The 25,605-nt window shown below is 27.5% G+C and overlaps 1 protein-coding gene, 1 long non-coding RNA gene and 1 pseudogene across 4 annotated transcripts; 2 read left to right on the top strand and 1 right to left on the bottom strand.

Annotated features, from left to right (window-relative positions):
• Nucleotides 1-596: 596 nt before the first annotated feature.
• Nucleotides 597-7,033, top strand: LOC107607876 (alanine--tRNA ligase, chloroplastic/mitochondrial-like; annotated as a pseudogene).
• Nucleotides 7,034-10,731: 3,698 nt separating this feature from the next.
• Nucleotides 10,732-12,021, top strand: LOC107608481 (uncharacterized). Its single transcript, XR_001612878.3, has 2 exons — nucleotides 10,732-10,894; nucleotides 11,686-12,021. It is a non-coding gene; the product is annotated as an uncharacterized LOC107608481 (long non-coding RNA).
• A 5,852-nt stretch (nucleotides 12,022-17,873) lies between these two features.
• Nucleotides 17,874-23,651, bottom strand: LOC107606157 (RNA-binding (RRM/RBD/RNP motifs) family protein). Of its 3 annotated transcripts, none has more exons than XM_016308152.3 (6): nucleotides 23,218-23,651; nucleotides 23,007-23,130; nucleotides 22,663-22,801; nucleotides 20,960-20,999; nucleotides 20,294-20,600; nucleotides 17,874-18,428 (listed from the first exon to the last, which is right to left on the bottom strand). In XM_016308152.3, exons 1-6 carry the CDS (start codon nucleotides 23,401-23,403, stop codon nucleotides 18,307-18,309), a joined length of 918 nt encoding a protein of 305 aa, XP_016163638.1. In that variant the 5' UTR covers nucleotides 23,404-23,651; the 3' UTR covers nucleotides 17,874-18,306. The 3 variants fall into 3 exon arrangements, with proteins under 3 accessions (XP_016163638.1, XP_088349090.1, XP_088349091.1); XM_088492964.1 differs by having other exon boundaries at nucleotides 23,007-23,133; nucleotides 23,218-23,629; XM_088492965.1 differs by having other exon boundaries at nucleotides 20,294-20,579; nucleotides 23,007-23,133; nucleotides 23,218-23,629.
• Between the last annotated feature and the right edge of the window lie 1,954 nt (nucleotides 23,652-25,605).

The following is a 25,605-nucleotide window of genomic DNA, read 5'->3' as shown; positions in this document are numbered from 1 at the left end:
CTCTGATACCAAACTGATGCCGGGACATCGCTTGGGTCACCAATCTTGGCAAGGTTAACAATCCCACTATGGTGAAAATAGCCAAAAGCCCACCTTGGTTGGCTAAGCCAAGGATACACCTCTTACTCTCAAAGAGCCTAGAGGAAGATAAGCACACAACTTATTTAAATATATAACTCAATCAATTCAACTCATAAATAAAAATGGTACATACGCATATTTATACTAGTAGGGGAGGAGGAGCCTTTGAGTATTAGGTGATGTGGGACTAATTCATATGCATATTATAATAACATAACTAAGCTTTACTACTTTAACTAATATTGCTAATAACCTAATAGATGCTCTTGCATCATTCTTCATCACTTATTATAATACCTAATAACTTAATTTTATGAAGTTAATTACTACATTGTAATCATCATTTTACTATTAGAGAAAAGGTTACAACATTAACTATATTAAGAGCATCATATGAACATATGATATTAGAACAAAATTTCAAACAACTCATGAAAATATCAATTCATTCTCCTAGATCAACTTAATTTAAAAGGCAATTCATAACCTTTAAAGAAATATAAGAAAATGAGCCCATGACATCACAACCTCACAACCTCATAATATATGCACTATTCCAAATACGTGCACTAAGGTATGATCTATAACTTAATTCTTTTTGCGACACATGCTAATTTGAGCGTCAGAGTCCTTACAGAAACACCGTCCACTATTGAGAATGACGAACTCGAAACATTAGGAACTCAGACTAGGAGGATGGCAACACCATCGTGTCTGCAACTTACTATCTATAATTTTGTTCAGATAACTCCTAAATTTAGAAAATCAAAAATATTTCTGAGCAATAATATCGTATGTGGAGACACATCGCTTGTCATATTTTCTTCAGTATGAGTTCTATCCCAAGGTTTGAAAATCATAAATTTCAAACCTCTAAATTATTGAGTTTGAATATCAAATTGATCTTTATTTTTCTTTTTGTCCTTTAGAGAAAAACTAAAAATTACATAAAAAAGAAGAAAATAAGATCAAATCTCATAATAATTTTAATTATATTGAAAAATCATATCATATTATCATATCTCATTACAAATGAGTTTAACACAACATATGTTCACAAGATGAACAATATACTTAAACATAAAAATAAAGCAGAAAATACATGGTCATTATATGCTTTAAATGTTTATAATTGCTAAACCAATTAAATAGTAGATGATTTGGAGATTTAGTAACGACATAAAAGTTGTAAAGAAATAAATTGAAAAAAAAAATTTTCGAAGTTTACAAAGCCGAAAAACAAAAAGTCGTTCTCTACTAATGAAAAAAATGTTAAGAATTCTAATTAAACTCCTTGAAGGTAAATCACATTCATACTTAGACACGTAAAGGTATGATTTATTTTATTTAAATTTTTATAAAATATTTGAGCATATTATTATTTAAAAAAATAATATAGAAATTTGTGATAGACATAAAGAAATAATCTCTGAATAATTGATTATTGAAAAAAATTTCACGAGTTAACTAATCTAAATTGAAAATTTTCATCATTCAATTCTCCAAACAATTGCTTTAGATCAAAAAAATTCATTTAGATAAATTATACTTAAATGGAAAAAATTCATTAAGCAATTGTTTTGCAAAAAATAATTTCTTTGTTTTAAACTCAACATTTTCATGATTGAGTTACTATTTCATGTATAGCAAATTTAATAATGATTAATTTTGACAACTTAAATTTATTTTGATATGTCTTCGTCAGAATCTCAAAAACTTAGACGTTCGAATTTACAAGCTAAGAGTTGGGATACCACAACGGAAAATCCATGAAACCGAAAAATTTTAAAACGAAGAAAAATCAATCCGACATTCAAGGAATGAAAACATCGACTCTTGATCCTAAAATCACAATATACAAACTTTGATTATAGACTGTTGTACTATCTTAAATATAGCTTATTTAAACTTACAATTGTATTTCTTAAAACTTTCAGTTTAAGTCTTCTCTTTCTCCAATTTATCCTAGATTGTATTTCTCATCTCTGATGGTGTTACCCCATCAAATGTTGGAAGAGGTTATAGGGTTCGACAGCTTATCAGAAGGGTTATTCGTATAGGCAGGTTGCTTGGTATAAAAGGTGATGCTATGGAAGAGGAAGACCTTGAAGGGGCAATTTTACCATTATTGCTAAGAAAGTTGTGGAACTAAGCACCATTATTAATTTCGATGTTAGGAGTGGATCCCACCACATCTTTGAGGAATTGAAGAGAGAAGAGCTTCGTTTTGTACAAACATTGGAGAGAGAAGAAAAGTTGCTTGAAGAGAAATTTGCTAATGCTTTGTCAAGTGCTAAGAAAAATGGAACTGCACCTTGCTTGGTTGGCGAAGACGTATTTCTTTTGTATGAAACATATGGATACCCTATTGAAATAACAAAAGAAGTGGCTAAAGAATGTGGTGTGAGTGTTGATATAAATAGTTTTGATACTGATATGGAGAAGCAAAGGCGCCAATCTCAAGCTGCACACAATATTGTCAAACTTGCCACAGGAAACAGGGCAAATATTGCAGAAAATGCATCTGATACTGAATTTATAGGCTATGACAATCTTTATGCTAAATCAAATGTACAAAGCCTAGTAGTAAATAGTGATCCAGCTGCACAAGTTAGTGAAGGGAGTAACATGAAAATTTTGTTAAATAAGACTCCATTTTATGTTGAATTAAGGGGACAAATTGGAGATCATGGTTTTATTTATGTTGTAGAGGGTGAAAATTAACCAAAAGATGTTGTGGAGATAACAGATGTTCAGAAGTCTTTAGATAACATATTTGTTCACAAGGGTACTGTTCATAGTGGATGTAAAGTTGAGGAAGAGAGCTAAGGTATAACAATTGTTGACTTTCCCATTTCAGTAACCAATTTGGTGAATCATAACTCACTACAATGTGATACAGACACATCCTTTGTATCACGTTAGTTTTCAAATTTCAAGTGTGGTTCATGTTGATAGCAAATATATTTGGTGCTTTGTAGGATCGTCATACTATTACTCATTTATTACAAGCAGCACTAAAGAAAGTGATTGGTCAAAAAACCTCACAAGCTGGTTCTTTGGTGGCATATGAACGTTTGAGATTTGATTTTAAATTCCACCGACCCCTTCTTGACAGTGAGTTTGGATAAATTGAATGGCTAATCAATGACTGGATTGAAGCAGGAATACTTCTTCAAACCAAAGTGATAGCCACTTGCTGATGCAAAACATGCTGGAACTATCGCAATGTTTGGAGAAAAATATGGAGAAGAGGTTGGAATTACTCCATACACATATGACATAACATTAATTTTCAAATTTTACCATCTTATGGTTTAGTTGTTCTGAGGAGATATGCATATCATGAAGTTTATATTTTTAAAGTTGAGTGATATCAATCTTCTTGAGTAAGAAATGAAACTATGAATAAAGTTTAAATCCTAATGACCAAAAAGATTATCAATCACTTAGTAAAAGTTAAAAAGGGAAGTAGAATATATTCAATATATGTATGTCATTATTTATCTAGCTGATATGATGTTTATACAGGCTCTTGTGGTTTTCTAATTTGTTGTATTGCAGGTGCGTGTTGTAGAGGTTCTTGGTGTATCAATGGAACTTTGACGTGGAACTCATGTCAGTAATACTTCCGAAATTTGTGGTTTCAAGATAATATCTGAATAGGGTATTACTTCTGGAATCAGGCATATAGAAGTTGTTGCTGAGGTAGCTTTCATTGAATATGTCAATGCTTGAGATATTTAGCTGAAGCAGCTATATTCCACTCTCAAAGTATGTTTCATGATCCTGAGTTCTCATGATAATACTGCTGATGTCTTGAGATGTTATGATTATCCTTAAGAGAACAAGTTAATACTTCATTTTGGCATTGTTGATCTCTACTAATCTTTATGCTTTATATTTAATCTTACGACCTGAAGGTTAAATCTGAAGAAGTGATGATAAGGATAAAAAACATTTTAGAAGAGTTGCGAGTTGTAAAAAATGAAAATTCTGCCTTGCGTGCCAAAGCCGCAATCTACAAGGCTTCAGTTATTGTCGGCAAAATATTGTTGGTGGAAAAATCAGAACGGTACAAGTAATATTTCTTTCCTGTTGATTACATGCTATAATATAGCGCTAAGATACTAACTAATGAATTAATATAACTCTTAGAAAAGATAAAAGATATGTCTGATACAGAATCTTCGTCTTCTACTTGAAGAATTTTCTTGTCATAACCAAAAAATTATAACAATTAAACGAAAGTTATTAATTGCATCACTTTATTGTATTTTTTCTTTGTGTATTATTTTCTATGGATGCTCAAATATGGTTAGAACTCAAGTCTTTAGAGAATTTTCTTATGCACGTGTACTTTTACATATGGCAAAAATTTTGTAATAGCATATAAGCTGCTTGTGTATTTTCTCAGAGACTGAAAGAGAACATGAATATTATTTGTTTTTTACTTTCAACAAGTATTGATAATACATGAATTTTCTATCTAAGAAATAGAAAAGTTTTGTTTTTGTCTGAAACTAAATAACTGTCTTAGAGATGTTCTTTAATTATTTTGAGGGTTGGATAGATGCAAATAATCTTTGCCCCGCCATACGTACACGATGTGTATGATATTTATTTCAAAAATGCTATTTGTACACTAAAATCAGCCACTAAAATCAGACACTAATGTATTTGTTTATATACGTATGTAGTTTAATTTATTTTTAATATGTATTTATATTTCAACATGTATTTTATACTGGTGGCTAACTTTGGTGGTTGATTTTGATATGCACGTAATATAACTCTATTTATTTACAGCCCCTAAAAAATTTTTAGGGTGTTATTTGAGTGCTTGGACGATGCTGATTTCTGAGTCACTTAAAAGTGATGCGGAATATTTAATAAAAGACAAAGTCTATTATGTAAATGAAGGGTTGATTTCTATATCTATAGATTTGAGTTGGTTGATAGAGAGTTAGACAATAAAAAATTTACTAATACAAAAAAAAAATCCAATTTATAGTGAAGTCTCTAATTATCTCAGCTTACTTAGTAATAACATGAATAATTATTCATTCAAATATTTTCTTCATCGCATGCACAATAAGAAAGGTCATCGAACCAGCTCATCCCTGCAATAAGAGTAAAATTTGTCTTTTCTTGAGACACTTGTTCAACTTTTCATCAACCAACTCAAATTTATAGGTATAGAAATCAATCCTCCATTAACATCGTAGACTTTGCCTTAATAGAAATATTACCAGGTCCAGGAGCCATTAATAAGAAATAAAGACTAATGATAAACAAGAAGATAAGAATGGAAATAAAAAAAGATGAATTAAAATTGAAAATAGAAAATAAAAGGGATATATTGAAATTAAATATAAAGAGAATCACTCTACTTTTTACTCAATTTTTTGATACAATAAGAAAGAAATTCATCAACTAACGTATCCACGCCATAGTTTGGAAATTGAATCGAAAAGATTTCTCAAAGCTTAACATTCTATCCAATTCCCCTATACAACAAGAAAGAGACTCACTCAACCTCACTTGTCCACATCATGGCTTCATCACGAAACCAAAAAGGAGATTTTTACATCACTAATTACTGAATGATGACTATCATAATTTATAAAATATTTATAACCTCTTATTAGGTTAAAATAAAGAAAACTTTTAAGCCAATAACATAAGACCCAATTTAATAACTAAAAAAATAAAATCAAAATAAATCAAACTAAATTGAATATTCTAAAAATATAACATAATAACTTCTAGATAATACTTAATTTCTTCATATCACAAACGTTTGAAACATGTATCATTCTCCTCCTCTTAAAAAAAATCATTCTTGAATCTTGTTGTTGGGAAATTAGTGTCTGAAAAGAACAAATATAAGGAAGATAATTTTTTTTTCTTTTTGTATTCTATGCTTTTTTATTTTTTAATTTTTTTAAATAACGAAATCAACAAGATGACAAAACAATAGTAAAACATAAACAAAAAAGACAAGGATAACAAGAACATAAAGAAGGATGTGAGAGACACCGAAACTCTTTTTTTTAGAACACAAAAAGAACAAATTTAGATTAATAAGAATTAATCTAATACTTGAATTCTGATATCAATAATAAAAAATAAAGACTAATGATAAATAAGAAGATAAGAACTGAAACAGAAAAAGATGAATCGAAATTGAAAATAGAAAATAAAATGGATAGATTGAAATTGAATACAAAAAGAATCACTCTACTTTCTACCCAATTTCTTGACGCAACAAGAAAGAAACTCCTCAACCTAACTTATCTATGCTATAGTTTGGGAATTGAATTGAATAGACTCCTCAACCTTCTACACAATTTTCCAATGCAACAAGAGAGATACTCACTCAACCTTACTTGTTCACATCATGATTTTATCACGAAACCAAAAAGGGAGTTTTCACACCACTAATTACTGAATGACGATTTTCATAATTTATGAGGTATTTATAACCTCTTATTATGTTAAAATAAAGAAAAATCTTAAGCCCATAACATAATGCACAATTTAGTAACTAAATAAACAAAATCAAAATACATCAAACTAAATTAAACATTCTAAAAATATAACTTAATAACTTTTAGATAATACTTAATCTTTTTATATCACGAGCATTTGAAGCACGTATCAGCCATTGTACAGCCATTGTACTGGGCTCATGTCTAGGTGAAGCGAAGGTTATTCTGGTGGTGCTTTAACTCCGGGGATCGTCGATCTTGAAATTGAGACTGATAAATTTATTGGACAGATAGCAACATCATATAGCGGTGGTGGCGGAGGAAGGCTCAATTTTTCCCAGGCTGGTGGGAGAAAACCTAAAAACCTGGTGTCAGCCCTTGAAAAAGTTCAGACCGAACTCATAGCTACTCTATCGGAAAAAAAAAAAAAAACTGAATTCGAGAAGATGAACTCATAATGCAACATGAGAAGTTGTAAAAAAGTAGTTACAAATTTACGAAGTTAAATAAAAAGAGACATATGTAACACTAATTCGAGTTAGTCGAATGATCAATCACTACAAAAAAAAAAATAAACAATGAATTTTAAAACTAATTTATGTAAGTAGTTACATTTTTAAAGTCTCAAACTCGCAATGGGTTTTAAAGAAAAATAAACAATCAAGATTTTAGATCTTTTAAGTTGCATTTATTGCAAGTCATGATAGTTAACAATTTAAATCAAATTAACATACACTCGCTTACCTTCAAGACAAATAAGCATTTTTTACAGTTATTAATGGTCAAAAACAATTATTATTTCATTAGAGTATCTTTATGATCACTAAATTATATATAAAAGTATTTTCACTGTTACTAATTGGCAAAATTAAAATATTAAAGGCATTTTTAATATTATGGTCTAATAATTATTGACAATTAAATATAATTAAGTAGGATTATCAAGAAAAAACTTCTTTTAGTGAAAGCTCTCATGAATAACTTTGTCTGTTTTATGTTTTGCAATCATTCATGTTGAGATATGTTTAGATATATATTAATATAATATTTAAATATATATCATATTATATTTATGTTCATTGTTGGGTATTAGATTAATTTTGTCATTATAATTAAATTATCAAATTTAATTTATTAGGGTTCATCATAAATTTTAACAATTTACGTAATTATATATTCAAATAAATAATTATTAATATTTATTTATTATAAAATTAATTTTTTAAATTTAATTTAATAAAAAATATACATAAATAATTATATCTTTAACATAAATTTTTTTTTTTATTTCGGAAAAAAAATGTATACAAATTAATCACCGATTGATCAGTCTTGGTGCATATAAGTACTAATAATGAGTTAAACAATTCTGGTCAAGGTAATAATTCCAACGGAAATGTTTGGTAACCAAAGAAAATCAGTCAAAAATAGTCATAACTTGCCTTATTTAGCATTCATTAATTGTTACGATCCATTATTATATTTTATTTGCTCTCAGTCTCTCACAATAAAATATAAATTATTTTCTTAAGTTTTATGTTTAAAAAATATTTTATTGAAACTAGTGTATTATTAGACACTTCTTATTTACTAAATGTGAGTCAAATTAATAAATATAGCATCAATCAAAAGAGTAAGTACTTTGTATTTTTATTCAGAAGTCTTTGGTTTAAGTAATAAAAAGAAGCAAAATAAATCTTTTTATAAATTATATATGATGAAAAGTATTTTCAGAAAATAAAGTTATGCACTAAACTTCTTTCATATTTTCATTATAGGTATAGATTAATATACAATAGTAACTCTTATAAAATTTGATCTAGTAAAAAATAATAAATAAACGCAATAAAAAATTACTAAATAATGATAATAAACTGTGACATTAGCTACAAAAGATTACAGCAATGAAGCAGAACATGAATTATGCAGAGAAGAAGAATGAGAATGCTAATGTGGAGAGAAGAATATTTTGTGAAAAAAAAAAAATCAAAACATTTGATTGAAACTTTACACATTCACAAATCTCTTTATTCTATCAATTAAAGGGAATAAGAATGACACAACTAGCACTCCTAACTAATTTCTAGATTAGCCTTTAACTAATTTTGACCATTTTCAATTGGCATTAGTAACAGAATTGCACTTTCAAGTCTTATATGGAACAAGCCAATTGATTAATTACTAAATTGAAGTTTATTTTCTTAAATATAATTGAAACTATTAGTGTTTTTTTCAAAAGTTCGTTGAGATAATAAGAAAGCATTTCAAAATTAATCAAATTCCTATGTTTACTATTTTTACGATTTTTTTTTCTCAAAAATAGTATTCAAACAACAGAACCTAATATTGAACCGTGAATTTTGGATAATACTGTTAAAATAAAAGGTGGCGATCTACTTTTGTAGAATTTGCTGATCCTTTTGGTCGATCTTGTCATATGTGTGTGATTTACCAAAAAAATTTTAGTAACAAAATAAAGAATTAGTTAATGTTAATATAATTAAATGCAAAGTAAATATGTACACCAGAAAAATGCAAAGTAAATATAATAAAAAAAATATTTGATAAAAAAATAATAAAAAACAACTATTAATAATTAATAAATATTAAATAAAATAAATTTTAATTTTTTTTATTTTCCTAACATCATTCGAAAATGTTGACCATCATCCATCTATCGATACTTAATTTTTCAATTTTATATTTTTACCAATTTTTTTTATAGAATAACTCAATTTATAAATTATATTAAATTACCCTTACGCTTTAAATTTATTTTTTAGTTGTACATAATTATCAATTATTAAACAATTAAAAAATTAAAAAATATTTTTAATATTATTTTTTTTAGTAATTTTTATTTTTTAAATTTTTTTATTTAATAATAAATGGTAAAATTAACAAAATTTAATTAATAAATTTTAATTTAAAATTAATATTAATTTATACTTAAATAAAATATAAAAGAAACAATTAATACCGGTGGAAACTCAGGTGCTTTACATGAAGTTGATACCTGAGAGCCATTAGATAATTTGACTAATTTAACTAAATTTTTATCTAACGGCTCTCAAATATCAACTTCACATAAACTCGAATTCTCACCTGAGTTTTCACCATTGATACCCTTCTCCAGTGCTTTACGTTGCATTATATATGGATGATGCAATACCGGTTTAATTTGCATATATATTCCCAAGGCCAGTTGCCAATTGGCATTGTTTCATGAACTTTGCGTACTTAGTTTTACACACGCGTCTTATGTTCACATTTCACACTCTAAAGTCTATTGGCTCAATCGGTGTTGATAAGCTTCGTAGACCCTTGATTTCCTTGCAATGATCCAAATAATTATAATGTTTTAGGTTGTATTTAAGTGCATCAAAATAGAAATATTCAAATGAAAAATAAGTTATAATTTTATATTTATGCTTTTCGTTTTAAGAATTTAGATAGGTGGACATAAAATCATGGTTGTATTTAAGATTTTAGTTAGATGGACATAAAACCATGATCTAAAATCATACAAGAAGCCTTTATCCTAAATCATTTTATATCTACTTGATACATTTATTTTACTTATTTATTTCAAATGAATTTATATATACCTTACAAATACAATACGATACAATATATGTTTATTTTTGGCTAATTTTTTTAGTTTTGGAGATTCAAAATATGTTATATCCAGTTATAAAAAAATAATATATTTCTTATAAATATGAAGATAAATTTTTTTAAAATTAAAATTCACAAATCGAATGATCAAATTTGTTTAGAATATAAAACTTAAGATTTAATTTATGAAAGTAAATAAGAGGATCCGATTTATATGTTTAAAAAAAATTTTAATATTAAAACATAAATTTAACCTTTAAATTTGTAAATTAAAAATTATAAATTTAATTTTTAAATTTATAATATTTATAAAAAAATACAAAATTTTTATATTATCAAAAAATACCACCTGAATTGCAACACAAAAAATAAAAAGCATCAATTTTTAGCATCAAGCGGTTACTAGATAGGGCCTTAGTGTCACTCTATGCCCCAAGGAGAGGAAAAGACAAATTAACACTATCATCAATATGACTTCTCTCATTTAATTTTCAACCCCTTTGGTTTATCTTCTTTTTCGTTTATCACTATAAATAGTGTGGAGAAACGCATAGTTCATGTACTTTCACTACATATCTTTTAATTAATCACAATGGCAAATATGAATACCAAGCCCTTTTTCCTCTTCTGCTTGTTTTGCACATTGTTGCTGATCTCTGCTGTGGTGGCAATTGATCAACCATCCAAAGATGAGAAACAAGGTATATATATGTAAAATAACAATTCGCATATGAATTTTAAAAATACTATATATGTAGACTAAAAATTAATTATTAAATTAATTATTATATATTTATATATTATATAATTTATTTTTATTCATTAAATATTATATTATGTATTATATAATTTATAATTAATACAGAATTAACAGGAGTATATATTTTATATTTTAATATATATTTTATATTAAATAATTAATTTTTAGTGTGTATTAGTATACATAATATATTTGTATAAATTTTTTTTTACACACCAATTTTCATGCATGATTGATTTCACCATTAATTCAAAAGTCAAAACTAATCTTTTAAGTTCTACATAATGCTATTTTTTAACTTTAACCACCAAAAATGTTATTTTGACCTCTTTATTTACCTTTTTTTCATTTATATTTTATAAATTAACGTGATAAATTATATAATTTTATGGTCAAGTACATTAATATACTAGAAAAGTCTAAATGATAATTATTGTTCACTCTATCTAAATTAAAGTATAAAGCAGACTTTAATTCGTTCATAATTTTTAATTGTATATATTTAAATTGTTTTAATTTTGTACAAACCCTTTTAATTAAGTATTTTCAAATATACCTCTATAATTTGATTCTCATGTTAACTTTTGTTGTTGACCTATATTTTACAAGTTTTAGAAAAAGTTACTTCTGTAATTAGGTGTTAGGATCAAATTGAAAATTTTGTAAAATCCTAGGAATAAAACAATAATCTACATTACCCTAAAAAAAATTGTTGCTATTAATTTTATTCAGTACACCCTGACCGCTGGGGAGGAGGTGGTCACGGAGGAGGTGGCGGCTGGGGAGGAGGTGGTCATGGAGGACGCGGTGGAGGCTGGGGAGGAGGTGGTCATGGAGGACATGGCGGAGGGTGGGGACATGGAGGACCAGATCGCTGATGAGATATTGCGGCGGTTATCCGTTGCTAATGATGTAAAAATATTAAAAATAAAAACCTAGATGCATTCCATGTACTAATTATAGCATCTATGAACTAAGAAATAAACTATGGGCTACTATGTATACACTATATATACACCATGCTCTTGGACTATATACCATTAATTATATATGTTATATCTTTAATATCACCACACATTTATAGTTTCAAAATACTTTTAATTTTTGTTTATTTAATTTTAGAATAAATATCTAAATTCATCTTAAAAATGTTCAGATTGAACAATTTAATTTCGAACAAAATTTTATTTTTAAAATATCTTTAAAAATTACTTTTGTCTGATAAATTAATTGTTGCATTATTTTAAAAAGAACTAATTTGTCTTAAAATATATTTTTTAAAAGTTTAATTATCTTATAATAAAATTTGTATGTTAGGAATTTATTTGTCTATCATAAATATAAAAAATGTTAATTCAAAGTGATTTAGAGATTAATTTATCTGATAAAAACAATTTTTAAAAACTTTTAAAAAAAATAAAAATTTATTAAAACCAAACTAAATATTTACTCTTAATTTTATGAGTCATTCTCTTAATTTCCAGCTAATAATTAGCACAATCGATCAACACTAATTAATATCTACTTACCAGGATAAATTCAGCAGTCCAAAATTTAACGCATAAATTTTGAGTAAGCTATAGATCTTATTTTTTTTTGTATTTTTATTTTCTATATTAATTGAAAACTGTTCCTCTTGCTCTGATCTCCCACTCCAAGAGTTCTTGTTTTTTAGTTTCAGTCGCTTTGTTTTCTTTAGTATCATACTTTTTGGAATCTTCTTTTTGTGATTGAGGTGATCTTTTGAGAGGTCATTGGACTTGATGAATGCAAGAGCTTGACCATTTCATGGAACAAAATTGTCTTCATTCAATTTTGAAGGACACAGTGTTAGTTAGTTGTTAGTTCTCTTCTCTCAAAAAATGTATTGCTAATTTATTTTGAAGGAAGTTAGAAAATTCCACTTCTCTAATTCTGATAATCATTTATTTCTACTATCAATAAAATTATGTTCATTAAAAAAAATATCTTTTAAGATAAAAATTAAAAAAATAATAAAATAATAATACATATCTAAGCATATGATAGTATATAAAATACTTTCTTAAGATATTCAAAAACTCGTACAAAGTTATAGTTTTCTGGCTATATATAACAAATTTAGCATAGTATATATTATTTGAGCCTGTCAAAAGATTTTTGTTTATGTGAATATGGTTGTTGTGAAAAATCTCTTATAAAATTATATAGAACAATAATAGTATCTATAGTTAAAAAAAAAAAAACACAATAAAGAGTCTTTAGAATTAAATCGTTTACATAAATTAATTAGAAATTTAAATAAATGAGAAAGATTGTATAATGTCAATTACCTAAAAGAATAGTACATCAAACCTTTACTATTATACATTTAAAATAATACAATAGTGTATAAAATAGTTTTGAACACATCCAAAATTCATACAAACTCACTCACATATATCATTTAAAATAAATTGGACGTACTACCTAGGAGATAGAGCTAGGCACATCAAAAAATTGATTTTAATAGTATTATTTTAATTTTAATGTAGTTAGAATTTAATTTTAGTTTGTTGTTTTTGTTTTATTAAGTTTAAATTTAAATTTAAATATTCTAATGTTAAAGAGATGTAATTTTGAATTTTAAATATACGAAAAAAATTGAGATATAATATCTAAAAAAAGCCATTATTACAATCAATTTATTATATTTTTATAGTTAATAGCTAATTAAAAAATAAAGTATGATGGATATTTAGTTATATTGTATAGCAACCAGAAACTAATCCTTGATCTATATATATATATATATATATGTTAAAGATTTATGTATTTTGTGTTTTAAAAATACATGTTAAGTTTATAAATTAAAATTTTTTATTAAAAAATATAAAAAATATAAATTTTTAATATATTTATTTTATATTTATTAAATAAAAATATTTAAAATTTTTAACTAATAGTAAATTTACCCTATATGTTAGCTAAACTTATATATTAAAGAAAGTTTTTCAGAGCACGGTTATTTTTTCACTGCTTTAAGTTTGCCAATTATTTTTTCAAATCTCAATCAAAGAACTGCATCAAATGCAGAAAACGCATTAAGAGAATAACGGAAACAGAAATATTTGGTAATAAAAAAAATCAGCCAAAAACAGCCTATAATTTGCTTTATTTAGTATTCATTAATTGTTGCGACAATTAATTAATGCTAAATAAGGCAAGTTATGACTGTTTTTTTTGTCTACCTAACATTATCCCAAAATGGAAATAAGACAATTATTATAACATTATGCTTTTACCGCGACAATACCTTAACCTCTAAAGAATTTTAAAGTATTAATGATGTATTTATGTTATAGAAAATAAGATGATTAGATATTTGATTTAAGTAAGAACTTCAACACTAAAAGAAAATTAAAATTAAAATTACAAGAATAAGAACATTACTCAGACAAATAACTTATAAAATATTTATGTCTTTGGAAGGGATTGATTTGTAATTTTATGGTGAGTAAAATTGCTGACCTTTTTAAAAATGAACACACTTTCTTATTATAGATGAATTTTTGCATCGTATGTCTGATACATGTCTAACTTCTTATGTTTGACACAAGACATTGCACATGGATGCAGACACTACATATGATGCAAAACTTTAGATAATTATTGCTGGCTCATAATTAATGAAGTTTGGAAGCTTTCTCCACTCATAAAACAATTAACTCTAGCTCTTAGCATTTTGTTAGCAATTCTGTTGATTAGTTATTGGTAGTTATAGCAGTTGTGAGAGCTAAGAAAGTGTGCAATATAAGAAGAGAGTACAACCATCAATTGTATAAATATTTATCACAGTACATGATATCTACTGAACAAAATCAATATAAGGCTTTCATTCATAGTTTAATTTTCTCTTCTATCTTTACTTCATATTCTTGTTCTTTCTCAATAAATACTCAATGATATGATCCATCTCTATTCATAAGGCAAAAAAAAAAAAACAGCCAGAACTTGCCTTATTTAGCATTAATTAATTATCGCAACAATTAATGAATGCTAAATAAGACAAGTTATGGCTGTTTTTGGCTGATTTTCTTTGGTTACCAAACATTTCCGCATAAAGAAATCCGGTAAGCTTCAGTAGATGACATACTTATTAAGGATAATGATCCTTAATTATGCTATTATATACATAAACTATTTTACAATTGAACAATATTCTTTATATAGAGTTGTTAGAGAATTTAGCTACTTTCTTGGTATTAAATCATCTAAGCTTTCTTCCGATTCTTTTCATTTTTCTGAATCTAAATATATTACTGATCTCTTGAATAAAGTTGGCATATGATTGGTTCCAAGAAAATACCTACACCGATGGTTTCCAATCCAACTGTCAAGTGACCTATATATATATATATATATATATATAACCGATACATGCAAAGTCCTTTAAGTACTCATTGAAAAATATGTCAAAAGAATTTTGAGATATTCGATTGACTCAATTAATCATAGCATCGTTTTCTATCTTGGATTTTGTTCTCCAACTTCTAAGGACTGAACACTTCTATTGACATTGTGTTTCTTTAGGCTGATTAGGTCTAGACGTCAACCCATGAAAAGTACCAAGAGTAAAGAGATGATGAAGGTAGTAGCAACTAAGAAAAGGAAGATGAAAAAACAGGAATTGCAATAGAAGAGGGCGACAAGCCAAGAAGGAAAAGGCAAGAACAAAAAAAAGGAAAGGAGAGGAGGTAGTCGCCGCTAAGCTTCCTAGAGGTAGGGGTGGCAATGGCTAAGGTAGGGTAGGATTTAGATCCAACCCTAACGTTGAAATTTTTATATAAACTCAACTTTATTCTATTTGTGGATTGAGAATATTATGACTCTAACTCTAATTCTACCCACGAAATTAAAAAAAAAAGTAATATTATTATATAACTTTATGATAATTTAAAATAAAATTAATTTTTATATCAAAAAAGATATATTAAATTATCAATTAATAATTTTTTTAGTGACTAAGGATGTTTTACCTTGCCAATGAGTTATAACTCAAATAACATAGTCTCTCCATACTCAATTAAGAGATTGCGGGTTCGAGTCTCTTATCTTTCATAAAAAAAAAAAAAAGAGGATGTTTTACCTTACATCCGGATCATGACAAGAAAAACAACTAACAAGCATTTGAATTTTTTTTTTCTCAGATAAAAATGCTGCTAGAAGTACTTTACTTCATTAAATATAACATTGATCACATTATTTTAATATAGCTAAGTTTGTGGTTGAGATATAAAAACTAGATGATTGATCTCATGTTTTTAGACTGCCGATCATAACAAAAAAAGCATTCGGATCATAACAAAAGAAACAACTAACAAGTATTTAAATATTTTTTTTTCCTCAAATAAAAATGCATGCATACATAAACAGAAAATCTTGACGGCAAGCATTTTTTATCAATTTTGATTAATATTTAACCGGTACAAGTATTAAATTATTTTTAATAAATAAATTTTATTAATTTTATGTGTTTAAATTTTAATAAATATGAATATAAAGTATATTAATTTATGTTTACAAATTTTAATAAATATAAAAATAAATTAAATATTTTATATATACAAATTGTATAAATATAAAAATAAATTATTATTGATTAAATATTAATTAAAATAATAATATTTATTTAAAATAATAATATTTAGTGATCATAAATATTATTAACATTCATGTATATAAAATACTGGTGGAAACTAAACATAAAAGTAATGTTTTTTGTATCATTTTAATTGGTTGTAACGTGAAACAATACCAAAAAAAAAAATTCAAGAAAACTTTTTTGCTGGTAGTGCAGTACTGGAGTTGTTGGTACTAGTGTGGTCCAACGATGGTTCAAGAGGTCAATTCAATTAGTAAATATTGTTCTCGAGTTTTATGTCTAGATATTATTTTCACTTTTATATAATATAAAAAAAAAATAGAATTTATTTCTATCCTTATTTCATAACTAAATAAATTTTTATATCTATTATTGTTTTTACAATTATATTAAGTATATATAAAAAATTAATTATCAAATTAATCACTCATATAAAATATATTTTAAAATACAAAATATATATTTAAAATAAATTAAATAACATATATATTTATATATAAATATGATAAATATAATAATTAATTTTTTCGTGTATATATAATACTTTTATTATTTTATATTTATGTTTCAAAAACAATATCCAAAGTTCTAAACATAATTAAACCGCATAATGACAAGTCATGCCTTCAAATAAAAACTTAGTTTTCCAATAAATAAAAAAAATAAGCAAGTTTTCAAATCATCTTGCACTATAACTCAAGTCTAACTCATTCTAATTTTAGGATAATGTTCATTAAATAAGCTTATCAATACACAAAAATACATTTAGTAAATATCAAACAAATTAACATATTATAATAATGTCTTCAATTTCTTCTGATATATATTGAAGTACATACACTTTTATATGAGTAACTAAATTGAGTTTGCCACAAGAGGTATGACTCTCTCATTATTAAAAATATACGGTAAAAATTCACATGGAATTATTTTTTATATGAAGTTGAGATTAAAAAATTATTAAATAATAATTTAATTAATTATATTAAATTATTTAACGATTTTCAACTAACAATGTAATTTCACGTAAAGATATACTTAAAACTATTGAATATATTAATTAAAGGGAAGGAGTATATATTTATTACTTCAACCAGCATATGCTGGTCTCTTTTTAATTTATTTCTTCTATTGACTCTGTAGAAACATATATATAAACAGTTAAGTAATGGCTTAAGAAATTTTCGATCTTAATGCATGACTTAGGTATATGCTTTTATTATTTAACTATATACTATGATACAAAGTAGAGGTAGATGACTTTCAATATATTCCACACCAGCCTCTTGAACAGTAATAATGCAAATAAAGAGATTCCATTGAATAACAGTGTAAATAATTAGAATATCATGTACCAAAATAATTAAATTCATAATATAATGTATGTAAAAGAGAAAAATAATAATAATAATAATAATAATAAATATTAAGTGAAGAGGGATTGAAGAAAAGGAAAAATAGGAGGATGAGGAGGGATGGTATCTGAATGAAGTAGTTGATTAGTCCATGATGGATGATCTTTTGAATGCCATAGCTGTGGAGAACACAAGTAATCAGCTAACCCATTATTGTTTAGCTAAAGTGACAGCTTGTGGACCCAAAAAAATGAAGATATGATGATGGGTGAAAATAAAGATGAAGAAGAAGAAGAATTAATAATGTGATGAAAAAGTTCAACTTGAAGGATTATACAGTTGAAACTTAGCATGGTGTATATATTTTTATTACTATTAGTTATTCTTCTTCCCTTGCTGGGTATTCGAACTTTCTGATGAAGTTATAACTACTCCTCCAGCTGCTGCTGTTTCAGTTGATGATGATGATGTTCGTTGCTGCTGCTGAGTTTGTAGATCTGATTAATACAACAACACCATAATACACCAATAATTCACATTGGATTATAAAGGAGACAGTGTGAGAGCAAGTACTAAAACAAAAACTCAAATCTTGCTATATCTTATTGGTAATAATATATACTACTATATACTAAGTTAAGTATTACTTCAGATCACTTTCATACGGTACAAATTATCAGAATCGGTTAAACAAAGTCAATTCTATACCCTATATATTACATTTGTACTGTTACAATATGAAAGAGACTATTTTATTTGGTGGAAACTTAGGTGTAGTCGACTTCGACTTCATGTGAAGTTGATATTTTGAGAGCCGTTAGATGAAAATTTAGTCAAATCAATCAAATCATCTAACAGCTCTCAAATATCAACTTCACGTGAAATCGACTGCACCTGAGTTTCCACCATTTTATGTATTTGTCTAGAATTAAAAGTAGACCAAAATTGATGTAAGCAGTATAAAAATGTTAACAAGGTGGGGTTTGATTATTGAAATACGAAAGTTACAGCAAGGAGTGATATATGGAAAGATGCAATGTGGGCCAATGCATGTAAGAAAGAAGGTTTGACCGCATCTTAAAGAATTTAACCACCGCAATACTGAGAAAACCACATGCATCCCTGTTACTTTACACGATGACCCTCTCCACCTCTATCTTCTCCTCTCTGTCATCCCACTTTGACCCATTTTCATCATTTTATTATTATAATCTTTTTATATACGGCACAACCAAGACAGCTCATTCACATGGCTCTCTGCCTTCCCCATGTGGACCCCTATCCCCACATATAATATTGCCACCACCCTCCATTTCCCATTTTCATTATTTCTCTTATGTATTTCTCTCTGTCAGTAACTGCTTCATAATTCATATATCTACCTATGTGTGTCTTTGCACTGCCCTCTATGCGTGGCCATATGTGCATGTGTCTTTCTTTGAGATTTATGTAACGGAAAGGAAAGAAAGATCAACCAACTATTGAAAAAAGGAATCATATCAATATACTTCTTTTCATTTATTTTTAATATATATTTTAGGGAGTCGGATAAAGACGTCTAAAATATCTTTTTATAAAAATATTTTTTAATAATTAAAATTTAATATATATAATCGATTAAATCATGTTATTTTTCTCAAAATAAAGTAGACAAATTGATCTGATCGAAAAATGGTGAATTAAATCTTGAATTGATCTAAATTAATATTATATTTTATAAAAAATGTCTACAATACTCTATTATAAAAAATGACTAAAATACTTTTATTATATATATTAATTTTGAGAATCTTAAATTTTAGTCCTTTATTTTTCTATCTTAGGTTAGGATTTAGAATTTTTAAAATTAATATATATATATATATATAAAATAAGAGTATTTTAATCATTCTCTAAGGGTATTGTTATTTTTTTATAAAAAAGTAATATTAATTTAGACCAGTTCAAGATTTAATTTACCATTTTTTCGGTTAAATCAATTTGTCTAGCCTAATTTTGACAAAAATAACATAATTTAATTGATTATATATGTTAAATTTTAATTAATAAAAAATATTTTTAAAAAAAGACGTTTTAGACGACTTTATCTAAGTAGCCCTATATTTTATACAAATAATTAATTTAGTAATGGTACGATCAATATTGCAACTGTAATTATAACTGCATGCATATTGGTTTCGTACCAATCAAATTAATAGTTAAAAATTATCAGATAATAATTATTAAATTATTTAATAATTTTTAAATATTAACTTTATATAAAAATAATTGCATATAAATTTTTATTTTTAGTTAAACATATCAAACCAAAAAGAATCAATATTAATGAGAAGAGAAATTAAGTTGCATTGCATGTATGTACCAGTAGGAGATGGAAAGGGATGCCTTATCGTTGGTTGTTGGAGAGGATGATGATGGTAAGGAGTGAAGGAGGAGGGTTCCATTGGTGTGGTAGGGTAGTATACATAGGAGGGTCCGGCAGCTGCAGCTGGTGGTGGTAAGCGATTTGCATGCTGCGGTGAAGAAAGTAATGTGCTTCTTGGTGCTTGCATTGAGTAACCACCATAGTAATATGGTGATCCCATAGCGGATGATGGTGATCCATATATTTGTTGTTGCTGATGATGATAATATTGCGCTTGCTGCATCTGTGGGGTGTACAATGTCGCCTATGTGTTCATCACATTATTATAATCATTAAAGATTATCCAACTGTTTCCCATTATATTACTTTCTTAATTTAGATAATATCTTGTTTTTATAATAAAGTAAAAACTGACTTGCAGTTATATTTATATTCATATAATATAAAGAGAATTACTATTAAATAATAATTAAGTCAAATTTATTAAGGTGGAAACTCAGGTGCAGTCGACTTTACGTGAAGTTGATATCTGAGAGATCGTTAGATGATTTGACTAATTTTCATCTAACAGCTCTGAGTATCAACTTCACATGAAGTCGATATGTAATAATTTTGAAAGAGAGGATATACGTAGAGGGATAATTAAAAGTTAGAGGTGCTTACTTGGTGGTGGTACCCGTATTCAGGAGTGTAGGTTGGGTAGCTGAAAGAGTAGTAAAAATGAAAGGAACAATAATTTAATTAATAATGTGGTATATATGTAATATGAAAAAGAAAAACTAACAAACATACACATGATTCAATGATTTATATTATTCTTTTCTTATAAAAAGAAGCAATGACTTAAAATGGCACCACTCTTTCTTTTCTTGTCTTGCACTTCTGTTCAATATGTATGTCTCTACTGAGGACTGTAATATCATTTAATACCAGTGACGTTTTATGTGACTGGCTCCCATATTGATCATCATTGTATAATGAGAGATTGATGAGAAATTAAATATGTGTGGCTGCATTATTGTATTAATCATTAACTAGTTATGACTTCATCGATTCCTTTTGTTATATATAACTTGTGTGTGATCAATTTGTAGTGTATGTTTAAGGGAGGAACTAACAAGTTGATAGGCTACTTACCATGCAAGTTATTGATTGATCAAGTTGTGATTGAATTAAAGAATTAAATTTGAGTCAGTTTAGTTGCGTGAAATTCACAAACTAATTTCAGAACCCTCCATATATTTTTAGGTGAAAACTCAGGTGCAGTCAACTGTACTTCACGTAAAGTTAATAGCTGAGAGTTGTTAAATGATATAAATGATTTGACTAAATTTTTATATAACAGTTTTTGATTATCAACTTTACGTCAAGTTTACTTCACCTGTGTTTCCAACATATTTTTACCATATTCCTTTGCTTTAGAGTAAAGAAAGCATTCAGCTAATGTTATTTAATTGATATATGTACATCTCACATACATTATTCTAATCTACCTTATTATCAACTTATTGGAATCTCTCACACTCTCTCTCTCTCTCTGTCTACTATATCCAGAGCTAGCATTGAGAAATGAGAAATGTCCAAAAAGGAATAAGTCCACTTACCTTTATAAGTGGAACATCCTTTAATAGTGTGTGTTTATTTCTTTTTAAAGAAGAAAAACAAATTAGCAGGAAAGATATATATACATTTGTAATTAGACAACAATAACATCGCTGGTGTGAAAATGACTGAATGGTTTGAGAAGCAGGCAAAAGTACCGATCGAGAGCTGTGAGATTTTATCATGTACAAGATCATAAATCAAATTAATTGATCGATGCAGGACCACTGTGAGACATAAATATACGTACATCCATCCATTACCACAGATTACATCCCTCTATTATTATCACTACCTGTTATCACCACCAGCATTTCTACTATTACCATTGTTGATACAATGTGCTTTTCCCTTATTATCCCTATGTGCAGAATGAAGATGAAGAGGATTGGTGGGAATATTATTAAGTTTATTGAGATTATGGAAAATTAGAGGGGGCCAATAATGGACGTTAAGTACTATGGTCAGAGCAACCTTTTTCCCTTTGTACTTTTGTTGGGACATGATTTTGGGGCTGACACTGATACCTACTGAAAATGGTGGGGGAGCAGTCAAGCATCGTATATGTATTCGACAAATATTTGTATCTTACCGAAACATATTTAATATTAAATTATTAATTATTAATCCTTCCATTTCAAAAATACGTAGAGTAGAAAGTATGTGATACATGCAGTTCCACATTAATAACATGGACCACGGAGGTTTGACTAAGCGATAATAATTATTAATGGGTGACACAGTAAATGAAGAGTTTTACTCACCCATACGGTGGCGGGTACATTAGTGGTGGTGCTGCTCCCAATGATGACGGTCCTGCTCCCGCCGGAACACCGCCGTACGACGCCCCTGCCGCACCACCCTGTTGTGCTGCTCCTCCTCCTTGAACCATATAGTTCCTGCCTGCATTATATATTTATATATTAATATCAGAGGTGGAAACTCAGTCAACTTCACCTAAAGTTAATACCTAAAAGTCGTTAGACTAAATTTTCATCTAACGATTCTCATGTATCAACTTCACTTGAAGTCTACTACACCTGAGTTTTTACCAATATCAGAACCTCAATGTTAATTGTTCCTATAAGGGGTGTAAATGTAAATTGACCTCGGGGTGGTGATGGTCGAGTCCTGCCAAGAGAAGCAATATTGCAATTCGCTCTTCTTCCATCAATGACTGGGTTTGGATCAGCACATGCTCTCCTTGCTGATTCTTGATCGCGGAACGTTACCTGCTTTATTTTCATTCGTTGTGAGAAACAATGAAGAAAAGGAAAAGAATGAAAAGAATTAAGAAGAAGAAGAAGAAGAAGACATACGAAACCGTAGCCTTTGGATTTTCCTGTGTTCTTATCAGTGATGATAACGGCTTCAAGGATTTCACCGAACTGGTCAAAGTACTTTCTGAGTTCTTCAGTTGGAGTCTCCCAAGCTAAGCCTCCAACGAAGAGTTTGGTGAATGTGGTGTCTCCGAACTGATGTGGCCGGTAATGCGGATATGCCATCGTCCGATGATCAACCAAAGAAGCTAAGAGATCAGAGCGTGCTCCTTCAAATCAAGCTGCTTCTTCTTATGCTAATAATAAGACCATAGATGTGTTGTTTCATTCTCGAAGAAAGACAGAGAAAAGAGAAGTGCAAACGCTAATTTGCTGGCCAAGAAGAAGATACAGAGAAGAGAAAGAGAATGGTTTTGTAGTGGGTAGTGACAGCTGCGTAACTCTCTCACTAGAGAGAGTGTGTGAGTGTACATCCTCTCTGTCCCTCTCCATTAATGACTAAATAATCAAGTTAGTTCTTAAAAAATTACCAATTTTTTAAATTAATTTTTAAAATTTTTTTAATTAAATTTGTATTAGTGATTATGTTAATTTTTTTTGTCATTTTATTTATTGATCAAACTTTACTAATGTAACACATTAAATAACACTCTAATATATATCTAATAGTTTTAATTGACTATTAACATAATAAATTTATAAAATTAGATCAAATAAAAATTTAATTATGGAAAGAACTTGAGACATTAAAATTCCTCAATTTGAAGTTATTTTTATCTAATTTCATAAACTAATCATGTTAATAATCAATTAAGACTTCTAAGTGTATGTTGGAGTGTCACTTAACGTGTCATATTAATAAATTTTGACACTATCAACAAAAAAAGTGACAGAAAAACTAACATAACTAATTTAAAATTTTTAAAGGATGAATTTAACTAAAAAATCTTTTAAGAACTAATTTGAATAATGAATAATTTTCAGAGATTAATTTAACTATTTACTCCTCCATTAATATATTCTGACCATATTAAATATATACTAAAATTAATTATTGAAATTAACTACTCGTATAAAATATAAAAAAAATTTATATACAATTATCTTCATATAAAATTAATATTTAAAAATTATTAAATAATTTAATAAATTTAACTAAATTATAAACTTCACATAAAAATAATATGTAAATATTTATCATAAAATATATATTAAAAATAGATTAAATAATATATATTTATATATAAATATATAATAATTAATTTTAATAACTGATATTAATATAAAAATAGTATCTTTGAATATACTCACTTCCTACCGTCCAATCACTTCTTCCCTTTTAGTTCTCTCTGTGCTTATTGCTAAGTACTCTCTATTATTTTCCCTTTGTCCTCCATCTTCTTGTCCGTTGATTTTTCGCTTCTCTTTTTTTGACACTTCTCCACCAACACTCCCACATGTCAATCTCTTTTTTTATTCAAAATTAAAAACTTCTTTATATATATATTAATTAATTAAGAAACATGTAATATATTTTTACATGAAAAGAAGAAACTAATACTGTTGAAATGGATTATTACAATAAGGTGCATGCTATGCTGTGCTTTGCAGCTTTGGTTTTCAGTTACAGAGTGGGGCTCAATTTTTTTATAGTTCCCTGGCCTCTCCACTTCTTTCCATGCAGTTTAATTTGGTTGCATTGCAAGAGTTATTCATCATGTTTATGTTATTATATAACCAAGTGTTATTACCTCCACTACTTTAATTTTTAATTTAATTTGTTGCCTAGAGAGTTTTCATTTGTTGGTCAATTACATTTGACTATGTTATGTGCACACATGCACTAGTGTAATCATCTGCCACCAATCACTATTACACCTTTTTCCTTTTAATGTTGGGACCAAAAATATATATCCACATGACCCCATGTTCCTAAGCCACAATCCCCTAATCTTAAACTATAAACAGACCAAAAATCAAACCAATACCAACATTTTACAGTTAGGTTTTGAATTTTTTTTCTTTAATGAAAATAGGAAATCATGTGCCACAGCCATATGGCAGCAAGAGAAGGGGACAATGGTAGAGGTGAGCACGGGTAGCGGGTACCTGATTACTCGTCCGAACCTGAACCAAACCAATTAAATTGGTTCTGAAACTAACGGATAATCGGATCCAACCCAAACTAAACCGATAACTTTTGTTAGTGATTGGTTCGAGTATCGGTTTTGGAAGTGCGGAACCCGAACTAACTCGCGAACCCGATCATATATTAATTAAATAAAAAAATAAAAAAATATATATGACTTTTTCATTAGACAATGATTATTCATTATTAATATGTTTGGATTTTAATGAGTTTAGTTTTTAATGTATTTGATGTTTAACATGTTTGGATTATTTCTACTGATGTTACATGTTTATTGT

The sequence above is a fragment of the Arachis ipaensis genome, chromosome B7 (assembly GCF_059453495.1).
Source record: "Arachis ipaensis isolate K30076 ecotype BB chromosome B7, ASM5945349v1, whole genome shotgun sequence".
In the NCBI taxonomy this organism is placed as follows: domain Eukaryota; kingdom Viridiplantae; phylum Streptophyta; class Magnoliopsida; order Fabales; family Fabaceae; genus Arachis; species Arachis ipaensis.
The sequence above is the reverse complement of the archived record's forward strand: the minus strand, read 5'-3'. Positions and strand labels throughout refer to the sequence as shown.

Excerpts from the sequence above, each read along its gene's own strand:
- LOC107606157 (XM_088492964.1), bottom strand. The coding sequence starts at position 23,403 with ATGGCATATCCGCATTACCGGCCACATCAGTTCGGAGACACCACATTC. Across the intron at positions 22,802-23,006 it reads TCGACCATCACCACCCCGAG|GCAGGAACTATATGGTTCAA; the intron begins GTCAATTTACAT and ends TATATAATGCAG. Across the intron at positions 21,000-22,662 it reads ATGTACCCGCCACCGTATGG|CTACCCAACCTACACTCCTG; the intron begins GTGAGTAAAACT and ends CTACTCTTTCAG.